General features: G+C 37.9%; 1 protein-coding gene across 2 annotated transcripts in view; it reads left to right on the plus strand.

Annotated features, from left to right (window-relative positions):
- The window catches only part of Ptprq (protein tyrosine phosphatase receptor type Q), a 172,856-nt gene that overhangs the window by 14,097 nt on the left and 137,401 nt on the right, over positions 1–21,358 (plus strand). Inside the window, exons 9-14 of one of the 2 annotated variants that reach the window (XM_041672384.1) lie at positions 4,668–4,840; positions 13,304–13,484; positions 14,853–15,014; positions 15,117–15,296; positions 15,880–15,987; positions 16,225–16,506. In XM_041672384.1, coding sequence (XP_041528318.1) covers positions 4,668–4,840; positions 13,304–13,484; positions 14,853–15,014; positions 15,117–15,296; positions 15,880–15,987; positions 16,225–16,506 — 1,086 coding nt within the window. Of the gene's footprint in view, positions 1–4,667; positions 4,841–13,303; positions 13,485–14,849; positions 15,015–15,116; positions 15,297–15,879; positions 15,988–16,224; positions 16,507–21,358 lie in introns of both variants that reach the window. The other variant, XM_041672376.1, reaches the window with a different exon arrangement.

A 21,358-nucleotide genomic window follows, 5' to 3' on the forward strand; every position in this document is an offset into this window, starting at 1 on the left:
AATCATCTGTCTCTTTTTAAAGAAAAAAAATATTTAACCTTAATATGATCTGTTTGTTGAATAATGTAGAAGAATATAGTATTTATTGACTTAAGATTAAAATCTATGTGCATGTTATACATTTGTATAGGTGAATATGAAGATTAAAATGGGAATGTATAGTCATGAGGAGAAAGGTTTCATTTGTTGATGTTGAGACTTTAAGGTTTTGCCCCATCCAAAGAGCCTTCGCTTTGTATGGTTTTCCTAGTTTTCTCTAATTCAATCCAAACAGGACTCTTCAGCATTTCTCAGAAAGTCAAGAGAAACACAGTGGAGATTTTTCTCAAATTTATTTAACCCACTGATTTTTTTCTTTCATTAAACATTTAGTGTGTGTGTATGTGTGTTTGTGTGTGTATGTGTGTGTGTATTGCATACCTCTATGCCAAGGGGCATGTGTTAAGATAATCAGGGAACAGCTTTCTGGTGTGGACTGTGGTTCTTTCTTTTTACCTTTTGTGTCCAGGGTCAAACCTGGGTGATCCTGTTTACCTGCTCGTGCTCAGTGGTAGCGTTCATATTTAGCAAGTGTTAGGAACTTAGGATCAATCTTCAGAATGGGAATAATCAAAGCAAGACAAATTTTAAAACCCAACAAAATCATTACTTTTTATCATTAATCTTGATCTCCAGCATTTGACCAAGATAAGGAATTATTTGGCCAAGGTAATACGTTGCCACAGACAAGGCTACCTTGCCTGAAATTGATGTCACTTAAAATTTCATTCCCTTTATTTGTACGTGTTTTCTTCACAAAATGCACAGAATCCTGAGGACCCTCATTCAGAATTTTCACATGGACTGTTTTTCACACTGAATTATCTTGAACGGATGACTCTTTTGTTGAATATGAAAAGCCATTGGTCCTGAATTTCATCTTACCATCTCCAATAGCTTCCTATCTTAGAGACTGCATCCTGGAGACACTTAGGGGGTTCTCCACTGGCTACAGCAATACCTACGAAGGCTGGAAAGGCGTGGATCTAACCTGTCCAAGCCTGCCTTTCTTTGTGGGGATCCATGACCTTTCAGCTTCAGGAAGTTTTCGTGGGCTTTAGCAACTGTAAAATGTTTTCGGTTACTGACGTTAGTTAATCCTCCTCGCAATAATGAAATTGTGCCATAAAAGAATTCTGAAGCGACCTAATAACTCACTGCACTAGCTACAGTCAAGAAAATTAAGATCCGAATCTTATTCTGTACCATTTATCGTTATAACAAGGTTTGCTGTATTTTAATTAGCATTATTTATTCACTGCCCCATATCTTAAAGTACTCAATTTTCTGCTTTAATTAGAATAATTAGAACTAGCTTACTTCTCCTAAATAGGATTCTGACTAGCATCCAGAAATTCTTAGGCAAATGCTGAGTTGACTTCTTATAGAGAATGGCATGTGCTACCACAGGGCGACCGAGTTCATTAACACCAAGTCACTTAAGATCCATAGTCTATTTGGTTATCAGAGAAAGGATGCTACTTCTATAGTAGCTCTCCAGGATCTTTCCCTAATGTTTTTATGAGCACATCCTTTACTATTTTACTGAGCACATATCTACTTAGGCATGAAGAGAGATGACAGAGGAGGGAATTGTAATTTAATACTGCCCAATGTTCCAAATATCACATAATTGTTGGAAAACAACAGAATCCCATCACTTCGTGTTTTTTCATAAATCTCTTTAGATTTTAGTTTTAGTGTTTCCTCATAGTCTTTGAATAGAAGTTTAATCTAGCTGAATTAAATTATGGAGAAAGGTTACTTTCATGTATTTCCTTTGTTTCAATATCAGTGCCCTATTTCATTTCTTCTAGTAGGAGAAAAGAGCTTTCCATCTAAAAATTTGAAATTTACCAGAATTGGTGTGTATTAGTTTTGTTTCTGTTCTACTTCTCATTTTTCACAAACCTTTCAAATGTGTTGTGTTGAGAACGACTCATTCTCTGTGGCTAACACCTTCAGAATTGATTCTGCACTGTGAATAATTGCCCTGTGTGCTTGGTTTTCTTTAATTTTGTATCGATATTAAAGGGATCAACCTAATCCGCGCTTCTCTGGTTTCTCCATAAGAGCATCTGGGATACCAGATAAGTGACTTTTTAAAGAGAAAACAGGACTGTCTGCTTCACTTCCTTCATCAACTAAATTTTTTATGGTCGGTAAAACGAATTTAGCATCTTAATCTTCATTTGAATTACGATCGTCAGCATTAGTGTCATGATGTAATTTTTAGTTTTGTGGATAAATATGTGTAAAAGGGAATATAGTAAAAATACATAAAATTTATTTATTAATTGGGCTCACATGCTAATAGTTATAGTAGACATGTATTTTTCTATGATATTGATATTTTCGATGTGTTCCTACTAAGCTTTCACGAAGAAGAAAGGACAATTCATTTATTTCTCAACTAGAAGACTTATTGTCTGGTTAAATAAAAAGTTTAGTTATGAGTTATACGTTAAAATTTAAATTAATTTGAAAAATGGCTGCTTTCTTCTGTGATCTATATTACACAATGCTGTTTAAGGTCTTTGCTACACAGCAGCTCCATAAAAGGGTGTGAAAGAAAGGTAAAAAGAGGTTTGCTGTTTCTGTTGCTCTGCTTTGCGACCTTACAGTAACTTGAGAAACTTTTCTGCTCTTGGATAACACAGAGGGGTAAACACAGTGATAGCAACATAGCTAGAAACAATGTTTGCAGTGGAATAGAGCTTTCTTTTACTTAATTTGATAATAAAAATAAAACTTTGCTTCTACATAAAATGATAATTTCACTGAAATAAAACAGGTGAGCTGCTGTAGAAGGCTTTCTGCTTCTTTCGTCCTTGTGTTTTCAGGACCATGAATGTGTTCAAAGATGAATGAAGGACTCACTGATTGTGTGGTCCTTCGCTAGAACTCTTTCCTTAGCATCTTTCTTAGACCAAACCATGCCCTCTCCGCAGATCAGAACATCTCGGGGAGAGGAGTCTAAAGAGTTACCCTTCATTAAAGACTCAAAATTTGTAGCTAATTTAATTGATCTTAGTCCCTCTTTCCATTATGGCGTTTGCCCATGCTAGACACTAAAATCTTAACCACCAGAATGATTTTTTTCAGTCGTAAGTATCCATGTCCTTGGAAATAGTTATATTATTACATTGTCTAGATGGTTTCCATACTGAAAATTTTTTGAAGACAAAGGAAAAACAATCTATTGGAAGCAAAATCTACACAGCTATAGCATACTACATGTTTGGATTAGTTATAAATATGTTCTCTAATTGCAATGATACTTGTGGGAGTTGTGATATTATTTTCACTTTCTATTGTTTTGGAAAGGGAAGGGGGTTCTTCTTCTCTGTGTTTTCCTGAGGTGGTGTGATTCTCTTGTAAATTTACTAACCCTAGACCATTCAGAGATGCCAAAGGCACATAAGCTAAATGTGCTATTACATCTTGACCATAAAGTATAAAGAGCAATGTTTTCATGTCATATTTTCTTTTTCTTGAACCTGTAGTCTAGAAGTTCCTTTGAGTTTTGATCCATACAGTAACCTTATGGGAGTTAAAGAGAAGACAAATATGTGTGTGTGTGTGTGTGTGTGTGTGTGTGTGTGTGTCTGTCTGTCTGTCTGTCTGTCTGTTCTATAGGTAAAGAAAGGGATTCGGTTTTCAGGTCATTCACAAACATAATGGAATGCCTACCCTATTTAGTCTTGCTTCATTGTCTTCAAGGCACTGGGAGGTTTCCCAGATATCGCTCTTGACCATTTTACACCTAACACTTGTTTTAACTACTTGGTGCTGTATGCAAACAGTTGTTTGCTTGTCCTAGATGGTTAACGTATAAACTCAGCAGACAAATTAATTCCACTGAGTCTTCACACAGGTTCATGTAATAAACTAAGAGACAGCAAATTGCCATTGTCAACTATATCTCATTGCATCCTGGCTGTGCCAGAGACTGTTTGGGGGTGTGTTATTAATTTTTTTTTATAAAGACTTCAAGGTTTTGACTAGACATTAATTATTCATAAGAGCATCTTTGGAAATTTCTTCTTCTTCTTCTTCTTCTTCTTCTTCTTCTTCTTCTTCTTCTCCTCCTCCTCCTCCTCCTCCTCCTCCTCCTCCTCCTCCTCCTCTTCCTCCTCACTATTATTGCTGTGTTTGTGAACTGTTGGAGCCCTGAACTTGTCATGGTGTGATTGTGGAGGTTAGGGAGCAGCACTGGAAAGTCTGTTCTTTCTTTCCTTTCATTGGGAGTTCTGTGCATCCAGCTGAGATACTCAAGCTCAAGTTGTCAGGCTCAGAGGCAAGCAGTTTCCTGAGCATCTTGCCAGTCTGGAGATTATTTTAGTGATGCGGTCTGATCAAATGGTATGACATTTTGTTTTGGGGAAATGATTTCATGTGACCCTGTTGCTCATATTTTGAGAGGAATGCACATAAAGCTAGTTTTAAATTTCCATGCATTTAAGGAATCTTTTGCCATACTGAACTTTTTAATATGTTAGTAATTATTCTAGTCAATTTCCCCAGAGCTATTTATATATCTAATATTATGGGCTAAGGATTTAGGGAATAGTTTGCATTGGAAACTGTATTTTCTCTTTTTAATTCTATTTCAAAATACTTTTTAGTTCCAGGTGCAGTGTTTGATTTACAAATCACAGAGGTAGAAGCCACAGAAATAAGAATTACTTGGCGGAAACCTCGACAACCAAATGGAATCATCAACCAATACCGTGTGAGGGTATCAGTCCAGGAGACAGGAGTCGTTTTGGAAAACACACTACTCACAGGACAAGATGAGGTACTGCACTTTCATTTCCCACTTTGCCAAGGCAAAATATTGGTTGGTTCTCGTCCTGATGACTTGGTGGATTTGCCAACCTTCTACATAAAAACTTGACAAACTTGCTAGACCAGGAAGTAAAATACATTGAGATATTAACTAGATCGTAGTCTATTTTAGAACCTGTCAGTTAGTGTCACTAGGCTCTTTCATATGAAAAATGTTCATGGAGCCATCACACAGAACTAAAGCTATTTCTATATGTGGGTTTTATTACTCCAATCCTGTTAATGAGTGGCTTGGAGACAATGATTGTGATGTCAGTGCTCTCTTGGAGGCTTATAACTTAGAACAGTTGCCAAGAATGAAAAAAGAAAGGAAAAAGAAAAAGACTACTGTCCACAAGTGATTCTGTCCTTTTGGACCTAAGAAGCTAGCTAACAGCCTCAGCGTTACATTTATTAGTGAAAACATGTAACTAAATACAAAGAAAGCCAAGTGCCCCATTCAACATGAGAGGCTTCAGGCTTCTTAATACATTGCATTTCAGCACAGTGGCTGCCTTATTTTCTTCTCTTGTTGGTAGGAAGTGCAGGTGGCTGACGTGTGGCACTGTCTACTCTCCAGTCCAGCCAGCCAGCCACTCACCTGTGAGAACCCTTGAAGTCCCCAGACTTCTCAGAACCTCCTCGGGGGCACTCTAAGGCTAAGTGTACTTAGAAACAGAGTAGCAATCAGTGGGCCATTAGAGATGTATGTGAGGCTTATTAAGAAATTGGCTTCTGCTGTTTTTAGTTCAGAATTTCTATTCTTATACTATAGTACCATTCTCTGTCTCCCCACTCCCTCTATTTCTGGTACCAGAAGACCTCCTTTAACTCTGGCATTGATTTCACTGTGGTCCTAATGCTATGTAGCTATTCGGTATTTCTCACTCTAAGTTGTGACCCACCTCCATCCCCAGGTTAAACTTCAGTCGTATGTTGTGTTCTTTATTCTGTGTAATGGATCGCGAGTTATATGTTTTCTGATATTCTAGTTAGCGTCTCATCAAAGAGCAGAAGCTTAAACATTTGTTGCTGCTGAAGACATCTTAAAATAGATGCACGGTTTTCTTTGAACCAGGTGACACGTTTTCCAAGTTGGCTAATAGCATTTGTTGACTGGCCAGACACACCTGTTTTTCTCTCGAAGTTAAAGGTCCCGAAAGGACCAGATGGAGATTCTGCAACATAGTAGAAAGGATATTATTATTAGAGTTGTCCAATGTGCATTTAAATATGGACCTGGCTATTACAAGTTAAAATGGTTAAGAGTGTAGGTGTAGAAGGCAAATGATGAGGGCTTAGTGCCTGGTTCTGCCAATACTGATGGCTTAATCCTGGGAAGGGAGGCTTAACTCTTACGACTTGAGATTTAAGTTAGGAATTACACGATTTCCTATAATAAAAGGTCAGTGATGAGGACTTCATGGATGATGTCTATGTATCAAGAGCTTATCAATGCAGCTGACATTGTAGTAAATTCTGTGCTGATATTTACGACTTATTGGAATTAATCTTGGCATTAGAGCTTTCCCTCTACTGGACATTCAATTTCTCAACTCCTCTTAAGAAGAGTCACTCGTTCTTATGTCTGTAAAGGGATCATTTCTTCTTACACCAAATTCGTTTCAGGTGCTCTACTTCCTCGTGTGAATGATTGCTGTGTTCACTTTAGAACATTCATATGGGTGGTGGATATAATACAAAGGTCTTAACCAAGGGGCCTTGGGTATTTGGCCTGTCTCTGCTGTGCTTTATACTGTTGTTGTTTTTTTTAAAATATTTTTTGGCTCTTTTTGCAACTATGGGTTCTATATATTTCAATAAATTCAGAATATGCATGGATGAATGAGATACATATTTTATTTTTTAAAAAAAGAAAACAAACTATCTGTTTTCATTTAACATACCAATTCCAATTCCCACTTCCTCCCCACCTCCATCCACTCCTCAGAGAGGGTAAGGCACATTGCTTTGGGGAATGTCCAAGGCCCTCCCTATTATATCTAGGCTGAGCAAGGTATCCATCCAAAGATAATGGGTTCCCAGAAAGCCAGTACAAGTGGTAGGAATAAATCCTAATGTCCCTGCCAGTGGCCTCTCAGTCTGCCCCAGCCATACAACTGCCACCCAGATTCAGAGGATCTAGTTTGGTTCCCTGATAGTTCCTTCCCTGTCTTGCTGGAGTTGGTGAGCTCCCATTAGCTCAGGTAAACTGTTTCAGTGGGTATCCCCATCATGGTTATGATCTCTTTTCTCATATTCTTACTCCTTGTGATCTTCAGCTGGACTTTGGGAGCTCAGCTCAGTGGTCTGCTGCTAGTCTCTGCCTTTGTTTTCAACAGTTGCTGGATATTCATCAATCTAGCCAGGTGGTGGTGGCACACACCTTTAATTCCAGCACTCAGGAGGCAGAGACAAGCAGATCTCTGAGTTAAAGGCCAGCCTGGTCTACAAGAGTTAGTTCCAGGACAGATTCCAAAGCTACAGAGAAACCATGTCTCTAAAAAGCCCTCATCTTATGGGGTAGAGGCAGGGAGGGGATCAGATAAAAATGTAGAGCTCAATAAAAATCAATAAAAAAAAAGAAAAGAAAGCCCCCTCTCCATGCTCCCAGTTTTGTCAGGCAGTCTTGTCTATTTCCCATTTCCAAGTAGATCTATATATGTTTTTCCTAGGGTTCAGCTTCTTACTTAGCTTCTCTCGGGTCATGGACTATAGGCTCATTATCCTTTGCTTTACAGCTAGTATCCACTTATTAGTGAGTACATACTGTGTTCATCTTTCTGGGCATGGGTTACCAAAATGAGATACTTTGATTCTTCAGCTGTTTGGGGCTGAAATATTTGGTTGGTGATGTTTACTAAGGCTCCCTGCTCTCCTTTTAGACTTGTATTTCTGATAGTGACCTTTGGGGATTTGAAACCATGAAAATACAATCTAACCTACACTGTTATCACTAGTCTTACTAATTTGATCACATGACCATAGAAGGGAGCTGAAATTTCACTAGAGTGGCCAAGTGACATCTCGTGGGCAGAAACATTCAGCATTTTATTTGCCTTATGGTATCTTAAGATGCTATTCTGAATATTAATACAATTAATACATAAGGCTTTAACTTTTTATTGTGGATGGACAGTTTTTTTTATGCAACAGCTTCCCTTTCTCATTAGTTCTGGTTTCCAGATCATTTCTACTGAGTCCCTCTCCTGTGTGCATTTTGTAGTTTTACAGTGATCCTTCCCCCTAACTCAGCATAGTGTTCTATAGTGAGTTAAGCTAGATCCATGCTGAGCAGAACTAATTTCTCCATTAGTGCGAATTTCTCCTATTAAAAGAAAGATTAAAATTAAATTTTTGTAAACTTTATTCTTTTGGGACTGAAGCCTGAAGATCATTGTTGTCATCCCTCTATGAAATGATATCTAGTTGAATATCATATTTTGATATTTCCAGAGGCAATTTTATCTAGCAGTCATCAACTTGGCTGGTAGCATCATAGACTTCAGAGATCAATATTGATGGTTTTTTTCACCCTACACCTTTCTCAAGTACATCAATGTCTTTGCCTGGTGAACCAGAGGAAAGAGCCTGGTTAGTCGATCCAGAGGAGGCTGAGTAGGTAGGAATGCCTTAGCGAGAGTATGAGAGTATATTGAACACAGATGGAGCAAAACCTGACTAAAGCCTGAAACATTTGCTCACCCAGATAATGCCCAGAGTCAGCATCCTTTAGGATGCTTTCAAACATGTTAACTATAAACTTCCCTTTTACTCCTTGTTTTTGAGAACAATACAAATGATATATTGAAATAGGCGTATCTTTTAAGGATAAGTCAGACATCCCACGAATTCAATTAAGCAGAACTCCACTGAGTCTGAGCTGATAGAAATTCCACTTGTTGCATTGAAGGTTACTACATGTAAAATCAAGTTGGTTTATTCAGGTGGATTAGGAATTTAACTCTGCAGACTTCTAGCTCTTTCACATAAATTCCAAGGATTCCTCTGTAACATTTGCTAGGCCTTTCATGTTGATGAATTGTGACATTCCCTAATTCAGTGGTTTTCAGCTAGGAGCAACTTTGCTTTTTTTTTTTTTTTTTAATGTAGGGTAACCTCTAAAGACATTGTCTTTATGACAACTGGAGATATACTTTTAAGGGATATGGGCCAGGGATGCTACTACGCATCCTGTAGTGCTCAGGATGGTAAGACCAGTAACAAATTTACTTAATGTGGAAAGTCAACAAGTCAATAGCTATCACGTCCAGTCATTTGCACTCAAATTGTCAAAATTGTCAGCATTGCACTGGGCTTTCCTTTACCAGTCTAGTTCCTTTAGTTCTACCTCTTTCCCTCTGCCTCTTGACGTTCTTTTTAAAGTTTAAACCCATATAGTCATATTTTGCTATTAAAATCCACTCTTTTCTCACTGGAAAAGTCTAACAACTAACCTAATGCCATTTTTTTCATTAGGGGTGCAATGAACTTTATTGATGGTATTCAAGAGAGTAGGGCTCCCTAAGCCCCCTCCTGCTATTCTGGGGGTCTGGGATGGAAACTGTGAGGGAGATGCTCAGTGTTAAGGGTTAGTTAGGCCAGGGACCGCTCAGCAGCCGAGGACCTCTCTCTTGCTGTGTCCTTGCTGGGATGGGTGGTCCAGGGCGGGCTTCTTACTCCTTGGAGGCCATGTAGGCCATAAGATCCACCACTCTGTTGCTGTAGCCGAATTCATTGTCGTACCAGGAAATGAGCTTTACAAAGTTGTCATTGAGAGCAATGCCAGCCCCAGCATTGAAGGTGGAAGAGTGGGAGTCACTGTTAAAGTCACAGGAGACGACCTGGTCCTCAGTGTAGCCCAGGATGCCCTTTAGTGGGCCCTCGGATGCCTGCTTCACCACCTTCTTGATGTCATCATACTTGGCAGCTTTCTCCAGGCGGCATGTCAGATCCACGATGGAGACAATGTGCGAGAACTATTCTCAGGATGGGACAATCCATGATCATCTGCAATACTCTGGCTTGATAGGAAACTAGAGTTCAATTCATTGCCCTGGTTTGAGATGGGCACTTTTCAATGAAAATTAGAATTGGGGTGAGATTCGGAGTCAAAAGCATTCAAGTCAACTCTGATGTCAAAATGGCAGTTTGTCAACAGGTCTGTTCAACTTAGTTAATTGTCGGAATGCTATGGTTGCCTCGCCAAGATTTATTTGACATGTGGTTGAAACTATCGAGAGATTTTAATGCAAAAATCACTGTTTAAGGAGAAGCTCCTTGTGCTACCTCATGATGTCATCCACAGAGCTTTGTATATGGGAGATTTTCAAAGAGCGAATGATTGATAGTGGGAGCAGCTGTGTGGTTCCAGCAGCGCCTATTGGCTGGAATACCAGAGTGTTTCTGAATTATATCTTTGTGATTCATATCCTTCCCCATTTCCCTATGGAGTCAGAGCTCAAATGAGTTGTAAGAAGATAGAAAAGCTTTACTTTGTCCTACCGTAGATTCTCTTTCCTAGGTTCTTTATACTATTATGAATGATGGCCTTCCGGGGATCCTCTATCTTTTCCCAAAATGTTTTCCTGGCCAAGATTAAAAATGATTTGTGTGTGTGTGTGTGTGTGTGTGTGTGTGTATGTGTGTATCTCTCTCTGTGTGTGCATGTGCGTATGTGTATGTGAGAATGTATGCACATGCCACGTGTGAGTCTTCCCATGTGTGCTCACTTAAAGGCTTGTATTGGGATGTATTTCCCTATTGCTTCATTTAGTTTTAAAAACACCTTTATTAATTCTTAGAGATTTTCAATGTGTTTCGATCATATTCACCCCAATTCCTTTCTCTTTATTCCTCCAAGTTTCACCCCCACCTCCCTAGCATGCCCAATGTCATGTCTATAATTTAATTATTTATATTTAATAACCTATTGACTCCAGTTTGTGCTGTCCATATATTTCAGATGGAATGACATCTACTGGAGTGTTGTTGACCTACCAGGGGTCCAATCCTTAGATTGTCTCTCTCCTGTTAGAGCCATCACTCTGGTTTTTGAGACATGGTCTCTCCCAGAACCAGAACTCATAATTTTGGCCATGATGGCTGGTCAGTAGACATACTACATCCACCTGTCTATTATGATTTTTATGTCTAGCATGTGCACATGAGAATGCATGCTCTCGTGTGTATGGGAGCATGATTATGTTCACAAGCTTGTTGAGGTTCAAGGTTGATGGGTGGTATTCCCCTCAATCTCTTTCACTCTTTTAGTTGAGTTAGGATCTTTTTAAAAAGCACAGTGCCTGCTCAGAATGCTGGTCTACCGAGGCAGCTTGTCATGAGGACTTCCTTTCTCAGCTTTCTGAGTGCTGAGTCTGCAAGTGGGCTACCATGCTGCCTGGCATTTGTGCAGCTGCTGGAGGGATCTGAACTCAGGTTCTCAAGATTATGCAGTAAGCATTTGTAGGCAGAGACTGCTCGTTCGTTTCCTGGGCACCCAGACCCAAAATAATCACGCAGAAACTATATTAATTACAATAATGTTTGGCCAAGAGCTTAAGCATATTTTCAGCTAGCTTTTTCATCTTAAATTAACCCATCTCTACCACAAGGCTCGTGGTTTACCAGCAAGGTTCTGGGGCATGTCTGTCTTCATTGGCAGCTACATGGCATCTCCCAGACACTCTCTTCATCTCTGTTTGGATTTTCCACCTGACTTTACTCTGTTAAGCCACTGGCTAAAAGTAGCTTCTTTATTAACCAACAGCAATAAAATTTATTCCTAGCATACAGAGGGGAACCCCACATCAAGAATTTCACTGCTTTGGTCATCTTCCTAGCTTCTGGGTGATTTTATTTTAGTAATGTTATTTTGGAGTCTAGGAGTTTTCTTAAATCATTTCCCCATTTTTTTAATCTCACAGAAAAAATGGCATTTAAATAACATGTTTTGTAGATATTTCAATTAATTGAACTATTTTAAGAATTTTTCACCTTCTGAGGTTTTTTTCTTGAGCATCTATTATTACTATAACTTTGAAAACACTGAACATATCAGTGCTAACAAGGATAGGAATGTCTAGTATTAGCTCCAGCAGTAATGACAACCCAAAAGTATGTAAGGTAACTATGAATTAGGTGTCCCAGAACATAGGAATAATCAGAACATACATAATTAATTGATTATTAATTTAAAAAGTATCAGAGTGTTTAGTTTGTAAGAAACAGAATACATTCTTTTAAAGGGGGTTTTAGAAGTGGGATTGGAAGCAAAAGAGACATTTTTTTTCTCTGTATGGTAAGACTCCATCAATCCACTACCTACATTCAGCAGCTAGCATAGTTCTGAATGCTCACTCCCTCAGTTGGCTCCCATTGTTGCAGTAACGAATGGACTTAAAAATGAACTCCAGATTTCATAGCAGTCTTGCTCGCTATAGATCTTTCGAGAATCGGCATTTTCATCCATTTAATTATCGCATGGTTGTAACTAGGAAAACTCCTGATATTGTCTTGGCATCATTTAATCTACATTACAATCAATTGTTTCTGTTTATCTTAAACGCCTATGTTGACCAGTATGCTCAGATTAGAATCCAAAGTCCACATGTTGCTGTGATTCATAACCTCCTTGCAAGAATACATTTTAAATTAGTGGTTAATGTTCATTTCAAAGTACACATTCTATCCATGCATTTGACTAGAACCTTTCATTCATTCTACTGTGGTTAGTTATAGTGGTTTGGGAACCACAAAGGAAGTGACATCAAACAATCCCTGTCCCCACCTTCACTACATACATCTGTTATCTGCTTCTGATCTTTTCACTCCAGTGTCTGTTACCATGATAGATTTGACACTGTAGAATATAAGAACAAGGACAGTTACTGGGAATATATCTTAGAACCATGGCCAGGTGTGCTGTGAACACTGCTTCAAACCTATGCATTAAAAGTTCCTATTTGTCTGTAATTGATTTGATTAAAGAGAGATTCTAATATCACTAGTATTGATAGTAAGCAGACATCCAATCACTCATAAGTAGTATACAAATGAGGATGCTTAGATAAGAAAAAAAACAAATTTAATAGTATGCTCAAAATACTATTTGTAGATGAGAAGTTAAATTATTTATGTTACAAAACCTTAGCATGAAAATATCTAATTATGCCATGCAGAAAAACAACACATGTTTGAAACTTATACCCCCTTTCCTCCCAAAATACAGTACCATTCTAATAACAACTAGAGTGGTCATATTATGTTACCATGGTGCAGGGATTTAGTTGAGAACAAACTCTTGGAAAGTAAAGACCACAATACTTATAGAAACATTATTTTCTTTCAAGATGCATAATTCCAAAGTGACCAAATTTTATGTCATGAAGCATTGAGTTCTCATTGTTTGTAAATGCCGACTTTTTAATTGCAGTATATAAACAACCCCATGTCTCCAGAGATGATGAACCTAGTGGAACCAATGATAGGATTTTACGAGGGTTCTGCCGAGATGTCTTCGGACCTGCACTCTTTAGCTTCATTCATATATAACAGCCCCCAATACAGTGACTTTCCTGGCAGGATGAGAGCTGAAGACCAGAGTTCACCAGCTGGTAGGTAAAAATTTAATTCTCTCTGAAGCCATTGAGACCAATAGCGAACAGAGGTATGAACCTTAGAGTTCATACCATGTTATTAATGGTCCATGGATTGGAGTCAGATATTTCTTTTTAACTGTCGGATAGCCTCACGAAACAAATGGAGATGCCACCCAAGTAGTGCCTGGCCCTCTCTAACCCATTTGACCTTCTTCCTAGAGAAAGTAGCACCCCAGAGTCTCGAGCCAAGCTGCATAGACAATCAGTTATTACAGTTGCCAAAGCAGGTGTGATGGGGAGGGATTAATATATCTTCAAATCATTTACAGGCTCCACATTCTCTGCAGCTTTTGACAAATAGGTTTTCAAATGTCACTAAAGGCAAATAGGTCAGAAAGTTACAACTCCAGTGCACGGTGTGATAAACAGGTGTAGGTGTCCCTGGGATGTGGTGATGTCATTACCGTACACACTTGCTCTTTGGGGGTCAGGGAGGCTTATTGTTTCTAAAAGGAGAGTGTGATATATGGCAAATTGAAGGTACGTGATTAGATAACGCAGGACCACCCTGCTTCTTATGTTTTTATAAAATTTTAGGTAGGAATAGTGTGCTATTTCACTGCCGTTTCTGTGATCTGGTATTTTCCTTATTCCAAAACGAAAGGTTTTTTTGGCCTTCCATTTATGATAGAATTTGTAAAAGAAAATAACATTTCAATCAATATGTCTTTCTTTTATGGATTTATGTTTCTTGTGCAGAGCCCATTGGGGCAATACTAAGAACTAAAAGACTCACAGGTTCTAGTATAGCTGTTTCCTTATATATATTTCAAATTTAGTAGTTCCTAATTAAAAATACATATGTAAAATTTAAAAATAAACATCTTAGACGTTTTTGTAGGCACATGCATGTTTCAGTTAAGTATTAAGCAAGAATGCTTGCTGTAAGCAATCACTGGGACTAGCAAATGCATGATGAATTTTGAATCCGAATAAAACTTCCATTTCTTGAAGTCTACAATTAAAGTTTAGTGTTGATTTATCATGTTACCTTCTTATATTACTTCCTAGTGTTTGCTTTCAGGAACGAAAACCTCAGCAAGTCTTTCCTGGAAAGTTATATATTTTTTCCTAAAACACTGCTATCATGTTCTAAAACATTTTACAGCAACTTACAAGTCTATATGATGAACACAAGATTTTTATAGATATTGGAGAGTCTTTAGAATTCATAAAATGTTTACATTTATTATGTATTGTTTGTCTACTGTTCTCTATATGAGAGGGTACAAAGATATTAATATGTCTTATTAGGTTTCATTGAGAAAAATAATTTTGATTGTAGAGCCAAATGTCTTTTTTTTTCTTGTTTATTTCAAGTAGTCACCACCAAGAATCAGTACATAACTGACATCACCGCTGAACAGCTGTCTTATGTTATCAGGAGGCTTGTACCATACACCGAGCACACGATTAGTGTATCTGCTTTCACCATCATGGGCGAAGGACCACCAACAGTTATCACGGTTAGGACACGTGAACAAGGTATAAACACCTTTCCTTTGAAACAAATACTTGCAAATATTATTCGCGTTAATAATTCTTTGACTTCTTCATTCCTATTAACTGTTCATTCTTCTTTTCAAGTGCCAAGCTCCATCCAAACTATAAACTATAAAAACATTAGTTCTTCATCTATCTTGCTGTATTGGGATCCTCCAGAATACCCCAATGGGAAAATCACTCATTATACAATCTATGCCATGGAACTGGATACACACAGAGCTTTCCAGATGACTACTGTAGATACCAGCTTTCTCATCACAGGTAGAAGGAAACGTCGTGTTTCTTTTTGCACTCCTCCTCCTTGAATAGAAATGTGCACTAATATGCCTCTTAAATGCTGCAGTATGCATTCCAGATTCTGTTGACATGTGCTTCTTGGGATATCTTAGAAACATTTATGGCAATAATGATACAACCTATTTCTTCAACTACATCTACCCACAAAATATAAAAAAGGGTATCATCACCACTTTCACAGAAATACACATAACCTAAGAAATATTACACTTAGGGTATGGAAATAATTCATTCCTGACGACTTGAACAAATGGACTCACATGAAAATAAGCCAAAACGACTCAGTTGACAGGGGGTGTTTGACAATTATCCTTGCTGTGTGCCAAAAATTCTTTTTTCCCCAGCTTTAAGTTACTGCCTTAACATTACAGGAAAGATCTCTGATATCGTCTGCACGGAAAAGCTTGAAGCCCAAGGAATTTGGGGACAAGGAGTATACGAAAGCTGACTGAGAGAAATAGTCTTTCTAATAAATAATTCCCATGGTAAAGGACACTAAAAATATTATATTTTGAAGGTTTTAAATAATTATTCTTCTGTCCTTTAGGGTTAAAGAAATATACAAGATACAAAATGAGAGTGGCTGCCTCAACTCAGGTTGGGGAAGGTTCTTTGTCAGAAGAAAATGACATCTTTGTAAGAACTCCAGAAGATGGTAAGAATGTAGAGTGTATTTTTAATTAAGAAAGGAAGGAAGGAATGAACAAAGGGAAGAAGGGAGGGAAGAAGGAAGGAAGGAGGGAGGAAGGGAAGGAGAAGGAAAAGGAAGGGAAGGGAAGGAAAGGGTATTATTCTCTTGAATAATAAACCTCTACCTCATGGAAAATTCAGTGTCTAAAACAATAAGGATGAAAAATTACATGTTTTAACTCTTTTGTTCTATCCCTCCCAGTGCCTGAATCCTCACCTCAAGAGGTCAAAGTAACCGATGTGTCTCCCAGTGAAATGAGATTGAACTGGTCTCCACCTGAAAAACCTAACGGGATTATTATTGCCTATGAGGTGCTTTACCGAGATGCAGACAGTTTCTTTGTCAAGAACAGCTCCACAACAAACATAGTTTTAAGTGACCTAAAACCTTACACCCTCTATAATATTTCTGTCCGGTCATATACCAGACTTGGCCATGGCAGTCAGTCATCCTCATCCCTCTCTGTGCGGACGTCAGAGACTGGTAAGTGTTTTGTTTGCTTGCTTAATAATTAATTCTCACTTATGAAGTAAACACAGCTCTCAATTTCCTTGCTGTCTGTACTTTTATGAGCTAAAAATTCTCATTGTTATATTTTGTATTAAAGAAATTTATTCATTTTTTTTCTGGAAAAAATGTAGGGAAACGTCTTAGCTGTTTTAAAATTTATAAGCTAATTTTCTATATAAATGATCTTTTAATAAAAATCAGTGAATTGTTTAAACAAAAGGCAATTGGAAAATACCAAAGACTCATCCATGTTTCTACAGAATTTAGGCTGAGTAGCTTCTTGCTTTCACTTTAGATAAACTCAGTGGCACACTCAGGAGACTAGATTTCTGTATTCTAAGAGGGATATAAAGGTAGCAATGTAAAGATGGTGCACAAATCTTATGACAAGACAGTTCTTAGGGAGCAGGCTAAGTTCAGCCTGTGTTTTAATAATGGGGGTAGAAAGGGAAGAAGGATTCTGTAGAGGGTGGCGAATAGGCAGGCAGAGGTGTGTGTGTCTGTGTGTGTGTGTGTGTGTGTGTGTGTGTGTGGTGGGGGGGGGTAAGGGAATATCCCAGCTAACCAAAATAACACAAGCAAAAAGTCATTTGTATCTCAGTTTCAGCGGCGCATGAGCAATTAGCACAAATGTGAAGTTTTGTCCTTGGTTTTGAAGATCTAAAAATCTAGCAAGACAGTATACCCACACTGAGCGTGATCTCTTGAGGTTGTTTCACAGATTCAATATAATGAGATATCACAACATTGTGGATACCACTGGAGAAGTAAGAGCGACAAAGCAGTCCTTTGTAGCATCAAGAACTGTCACACCCTTGAACAAAACATAATTGATATCAAATTACATATTGCCATGAATATTGAATATTGAATTCCCTTTATGAACATTGAGACTTTTCTTTAGAAGGACAATTGTTTCTTTGGGACTCAGTTTATTTATGTTGAGCCAAATATTTTTTTCTGAATGCCCGTTATGTGTCACAGTTTCTGCTCATGGCCTTCAAGAAAGTTATCATTTTAATTCTAGAGTAGAGTGCAGCACTATGTTATTGATTTTCATCATGAAGAACTGGGGCTCCCAGAGGGTAATTTGTTCGTCAAACGAATACAATGTTCCACGACCTAATTTGCATATAGCAAGATAGAAGGAAATGGTTGCCCTTCCTTCCAAGGTTCATATTAATTGGTGGAAATTTAATTGCTTAAGGCTAGCCAGCTGGCAAGTGATGAAGCATCAAGAACTTGGAATTGAAGCCAACCCCATTAGTCATATAAAGCCCATTTTGCTCTCAAAGCACACGCTGGAAAAGAAATTATAAAATATACGGAGCATCTCTCAGTTCACAGTGGTGGTTGCCTATCTGAGCTTCACATGGCACTAGGAAGAAAAATGATCAAGTTTCATTCTATTGTGATTTTTGAATAAGTGGGATGCTTATAAGATATTTGACTTCTTATGTGGCATACCAAGGACACCACAGTTTAATGATGATTTATAAAAATGTTTCCTGAACATTGCAGACATGTGACATTTTACTTTATATTGGTAAAAGGACACTGATTTCCTTTTCATTATTTGTCTTGTGAGCTTATTTGTAATGCAAGAAGAAGTGAATATTGGAATTTAACTTGAGATGTAATTTCAAATGAGAATTTTAGTTCCAGGCACTATATAAGAAAACATGTTGAACTTTTATAGACAAAGTGAGGTAGGACTATTTTAATAAAATGACCAATAAATCACAGCAGAGGCAAAGCTCAGGCTTGATGGTAGGGTCTCCTGGGCCCCATTCCAGGGTTCATTTATTAGGCTCCCATTCGAGCTATGAAACAACAACGTGGATGGGAAACCTACCCCTGAGCTTCCTGGCCCACCTGTTCTGGTGGGTCACACAGGACTGGCTTGACAGTCTGCTGAGAAGCAGGAGGCCCACTCATGGAGGATCGTGTTTAATGCTGGAGAGGCCCACTTCCCCTGTGGAAGAAGTCTCAAGGCCTCCTGCACAGTCTCCACGTGTATAGAAGAAGGCAGCAGCGGGGTTGACTCCGGTGAGATTTCCTGGCTCCTGTTGAGCTACTAATTTGGCTCCTTTGGCAGAAGGAAAAGGAGGAATTCTGAAGGATTCTAAGATATCACCTGAAGATGAATGAGCTCAAAACAGCTGTCCATTCCTCAATTTAATAATAGTATTAAACATAGCTCTTTTTCATATAAAAGACCCACACTTTCAGTTAAGCTCTATGTACTGTTATTGTGGTGAAAACTTATTGATATGATAATGCTGCTAATAATAAAATACAAGTAAAATAAAAGAATTAGGGGCTGCAGAGATGGCTCGGCTGTTAAGAGTACTGCCTGATCTTCCAAAGATCCTGAGTTCAGTTCCCAGCAACCCTATGGTGGCTCACAACCATCTGTAATGAGATCTCATGCCCTCTTCTGCAGACATACATGAAGGCACAACACTGTATACATAATAAATAAATCTTAAAAAAAGCAAAAAAAGTAAGAAAATTAATTATCTGTTCAAGATCCTTATCATATTTAGAGAACTTGAGTTGATTTATGTTCAGAAGTAAAACAGAGGGTTCCTGTAGGGGCGATCAATTCAGGCTGATTTTGGGTTCATGGGAGTGAATGAGTTTGAGTGTGTGTAGGTGTGCTTTTGGTACAGAATGGGCAATTTACAAATGAGATTAGTTTTCTTATACCCAGTGTACAGTAATCGACAGAATAACAAGAATCACTAAGAATGGTTCCTTTGGTGACATAGGCAGAGTCTCTTTCCTTCTTACCCCATAACTTTCTCTATGGTCATCCTTTAAGTAAATATTTTTTAACTTCTCTGATTTGGGAAAAAAAAACACTAAACAATTTGACACAGATGTATACTAAGACAGTGAACATAACTCTATGAATTTTTTTGCATTAAGAACATCTTTAAGCTTGTTGATGTACTTCACAATTTTATATGCCAAGCATACTGTCTTACAGCATCTTTGTAATAACATCCTTTACTGTAATCACGAATCAAATTATAGCTTTTGTTTTTAGATCCTGAATAGAATCAGTTTATTCCAACAGTTAACTGTCATTGTGCGATTGCTACCATTGAGAGTACTCTGAATGCTCGCTGAGAAAATGATCAGTGTATCTTCACTCTCCAAAATCAATGAGTCGTTGCTCTGCCTGAAGATTCAGCTCTGGCTATCTCCTAAGGATAAATGAATAAAATATAAAGGCTGTCATGCTGAGCTCAGGGATATATTTTTGTCCTGATTGCTAAGAGTAGGCAAGCAATGCCAGAGGGACACCTTTGCAAAATTTCTTTCAAAGTCATAAGTTATACTACATTAAAGTCTTATTTCCACAGCATTCTAAATAACTTTTCTCCTCCTTATAATTAGAGGACCTTTTCATTTTCTTAAAATGGAAGGTGAAATGATGTAATTATGTTTTAACTAAAATTATTACTTTAAAAAGTAACATTTTTAGTTAAAACATAATTACATTGGGACCAGGCTCTGCAAATTTGCATATTGATTGGTGGCTGCTTTCTGTAGTAGTCTCAATCTGCTTCAAAGAGAAATTTCCTTGATGAGAGGTCAAGGCTACACTTATCTGTGGGCATACGGACAAACGTTTATAGATTGTTGGTAGGGAATATATCAGGCATGGTATCCCTCCTGTTGAGTGGGTTTTAAGTCCATTTAGAGTGTTGTTGGTTACCACCAAGGTATTTGTGCCACTATTGCGCTGTGACGATTGTTGATATGCTTCATAGGCATTATAGTTGGATAGGACTGTTGTTGTTTCTGGCCTTTGCAAGGTGTTTCCTGGGCCCAGTTCCAGTGAATACATGTACAACCCCCCTCCACACACATACCTAAGGCACAGGGAACACTGTTGATATTGTCAGAGTCAGAGAATCAGGAAGTTTACTATGAGATTGTATCTCCTTGTAATACCAGAAATTATACCCTAAAGCCTCACCAACATGACTTCCCAGTACCAATCTGCGTGGAGAAATCATATGAGGCCTCAATCCTACCTAAAGAACTACAGTATAGCAAGGAAAGCTGGGAGTTGTTAAGGTAGTCTTCTATAGGAAGGACCTCACCAATTCGTTGTCCAGTGCAAAATGGTCAGTCCTGAAAATATACATACAGATAATATTAAATGGACTGAACAGGCTAGGAATATATGTGTGTGTGAAATATATATATGTATATATGAAATACATACATGTATATATGTATACAACATTATTATATATTCATGTGGTATATTATATATTCATATATTAATCATGCAAACATTAGTGAGACAAGAGGCAATGGATTTGAAGAAGAGTGGGGAGGGATATATAGCAGGGTTAGGAGGGAAAAAGGGGAAGGGAGAAATGTAGTTAAATTATAATCTAAAGAAGAAAAAATACAAGATTACATCGTTTCCTCCCTTCTATTTACTACTTGAAAACTGTTCCATTTCCCCTCCTTTTATTCCAACCATACACCAACCCATTACTCTTTCAGATTCATGGATTATTTTCCTTTTATTGTTATTGTTTTATACACACACGTACATGCAAGCACACACACACAATCACACATAAATGTATATAAATATAACCAACTGAGTCTATTTAGTGTTCCTTATATGATGATGATTTTAGGAATGAGCACTTGACATTGGACAATCAATTAAGGGAGTTATGCTGAGGAAGATTAATTTTTCCTCCACCTGCAGCCATTAGTTGCTGAAAATTCATTAGTGGAATTTTTAGGGTTACTTATGCATACTATCATAGCATCTTCAAATAAT

Source organism: Microtus oregoni, unplaced genomic scaffold, assembly GCF_018167655.1.
Source record: "Microtus oregoni isolate MIOR12 unplaced genomic scaffold, Mior012 000001F_ref0000356, whole genome shotgun sequence".
Classification (NCBI taxonomy): domain Eukaryota; kingdom Metazoa; phylum Chordata; class Mammalia; order Rodentia; family Cricetidae; genus Microtus; species Microtus oregoni.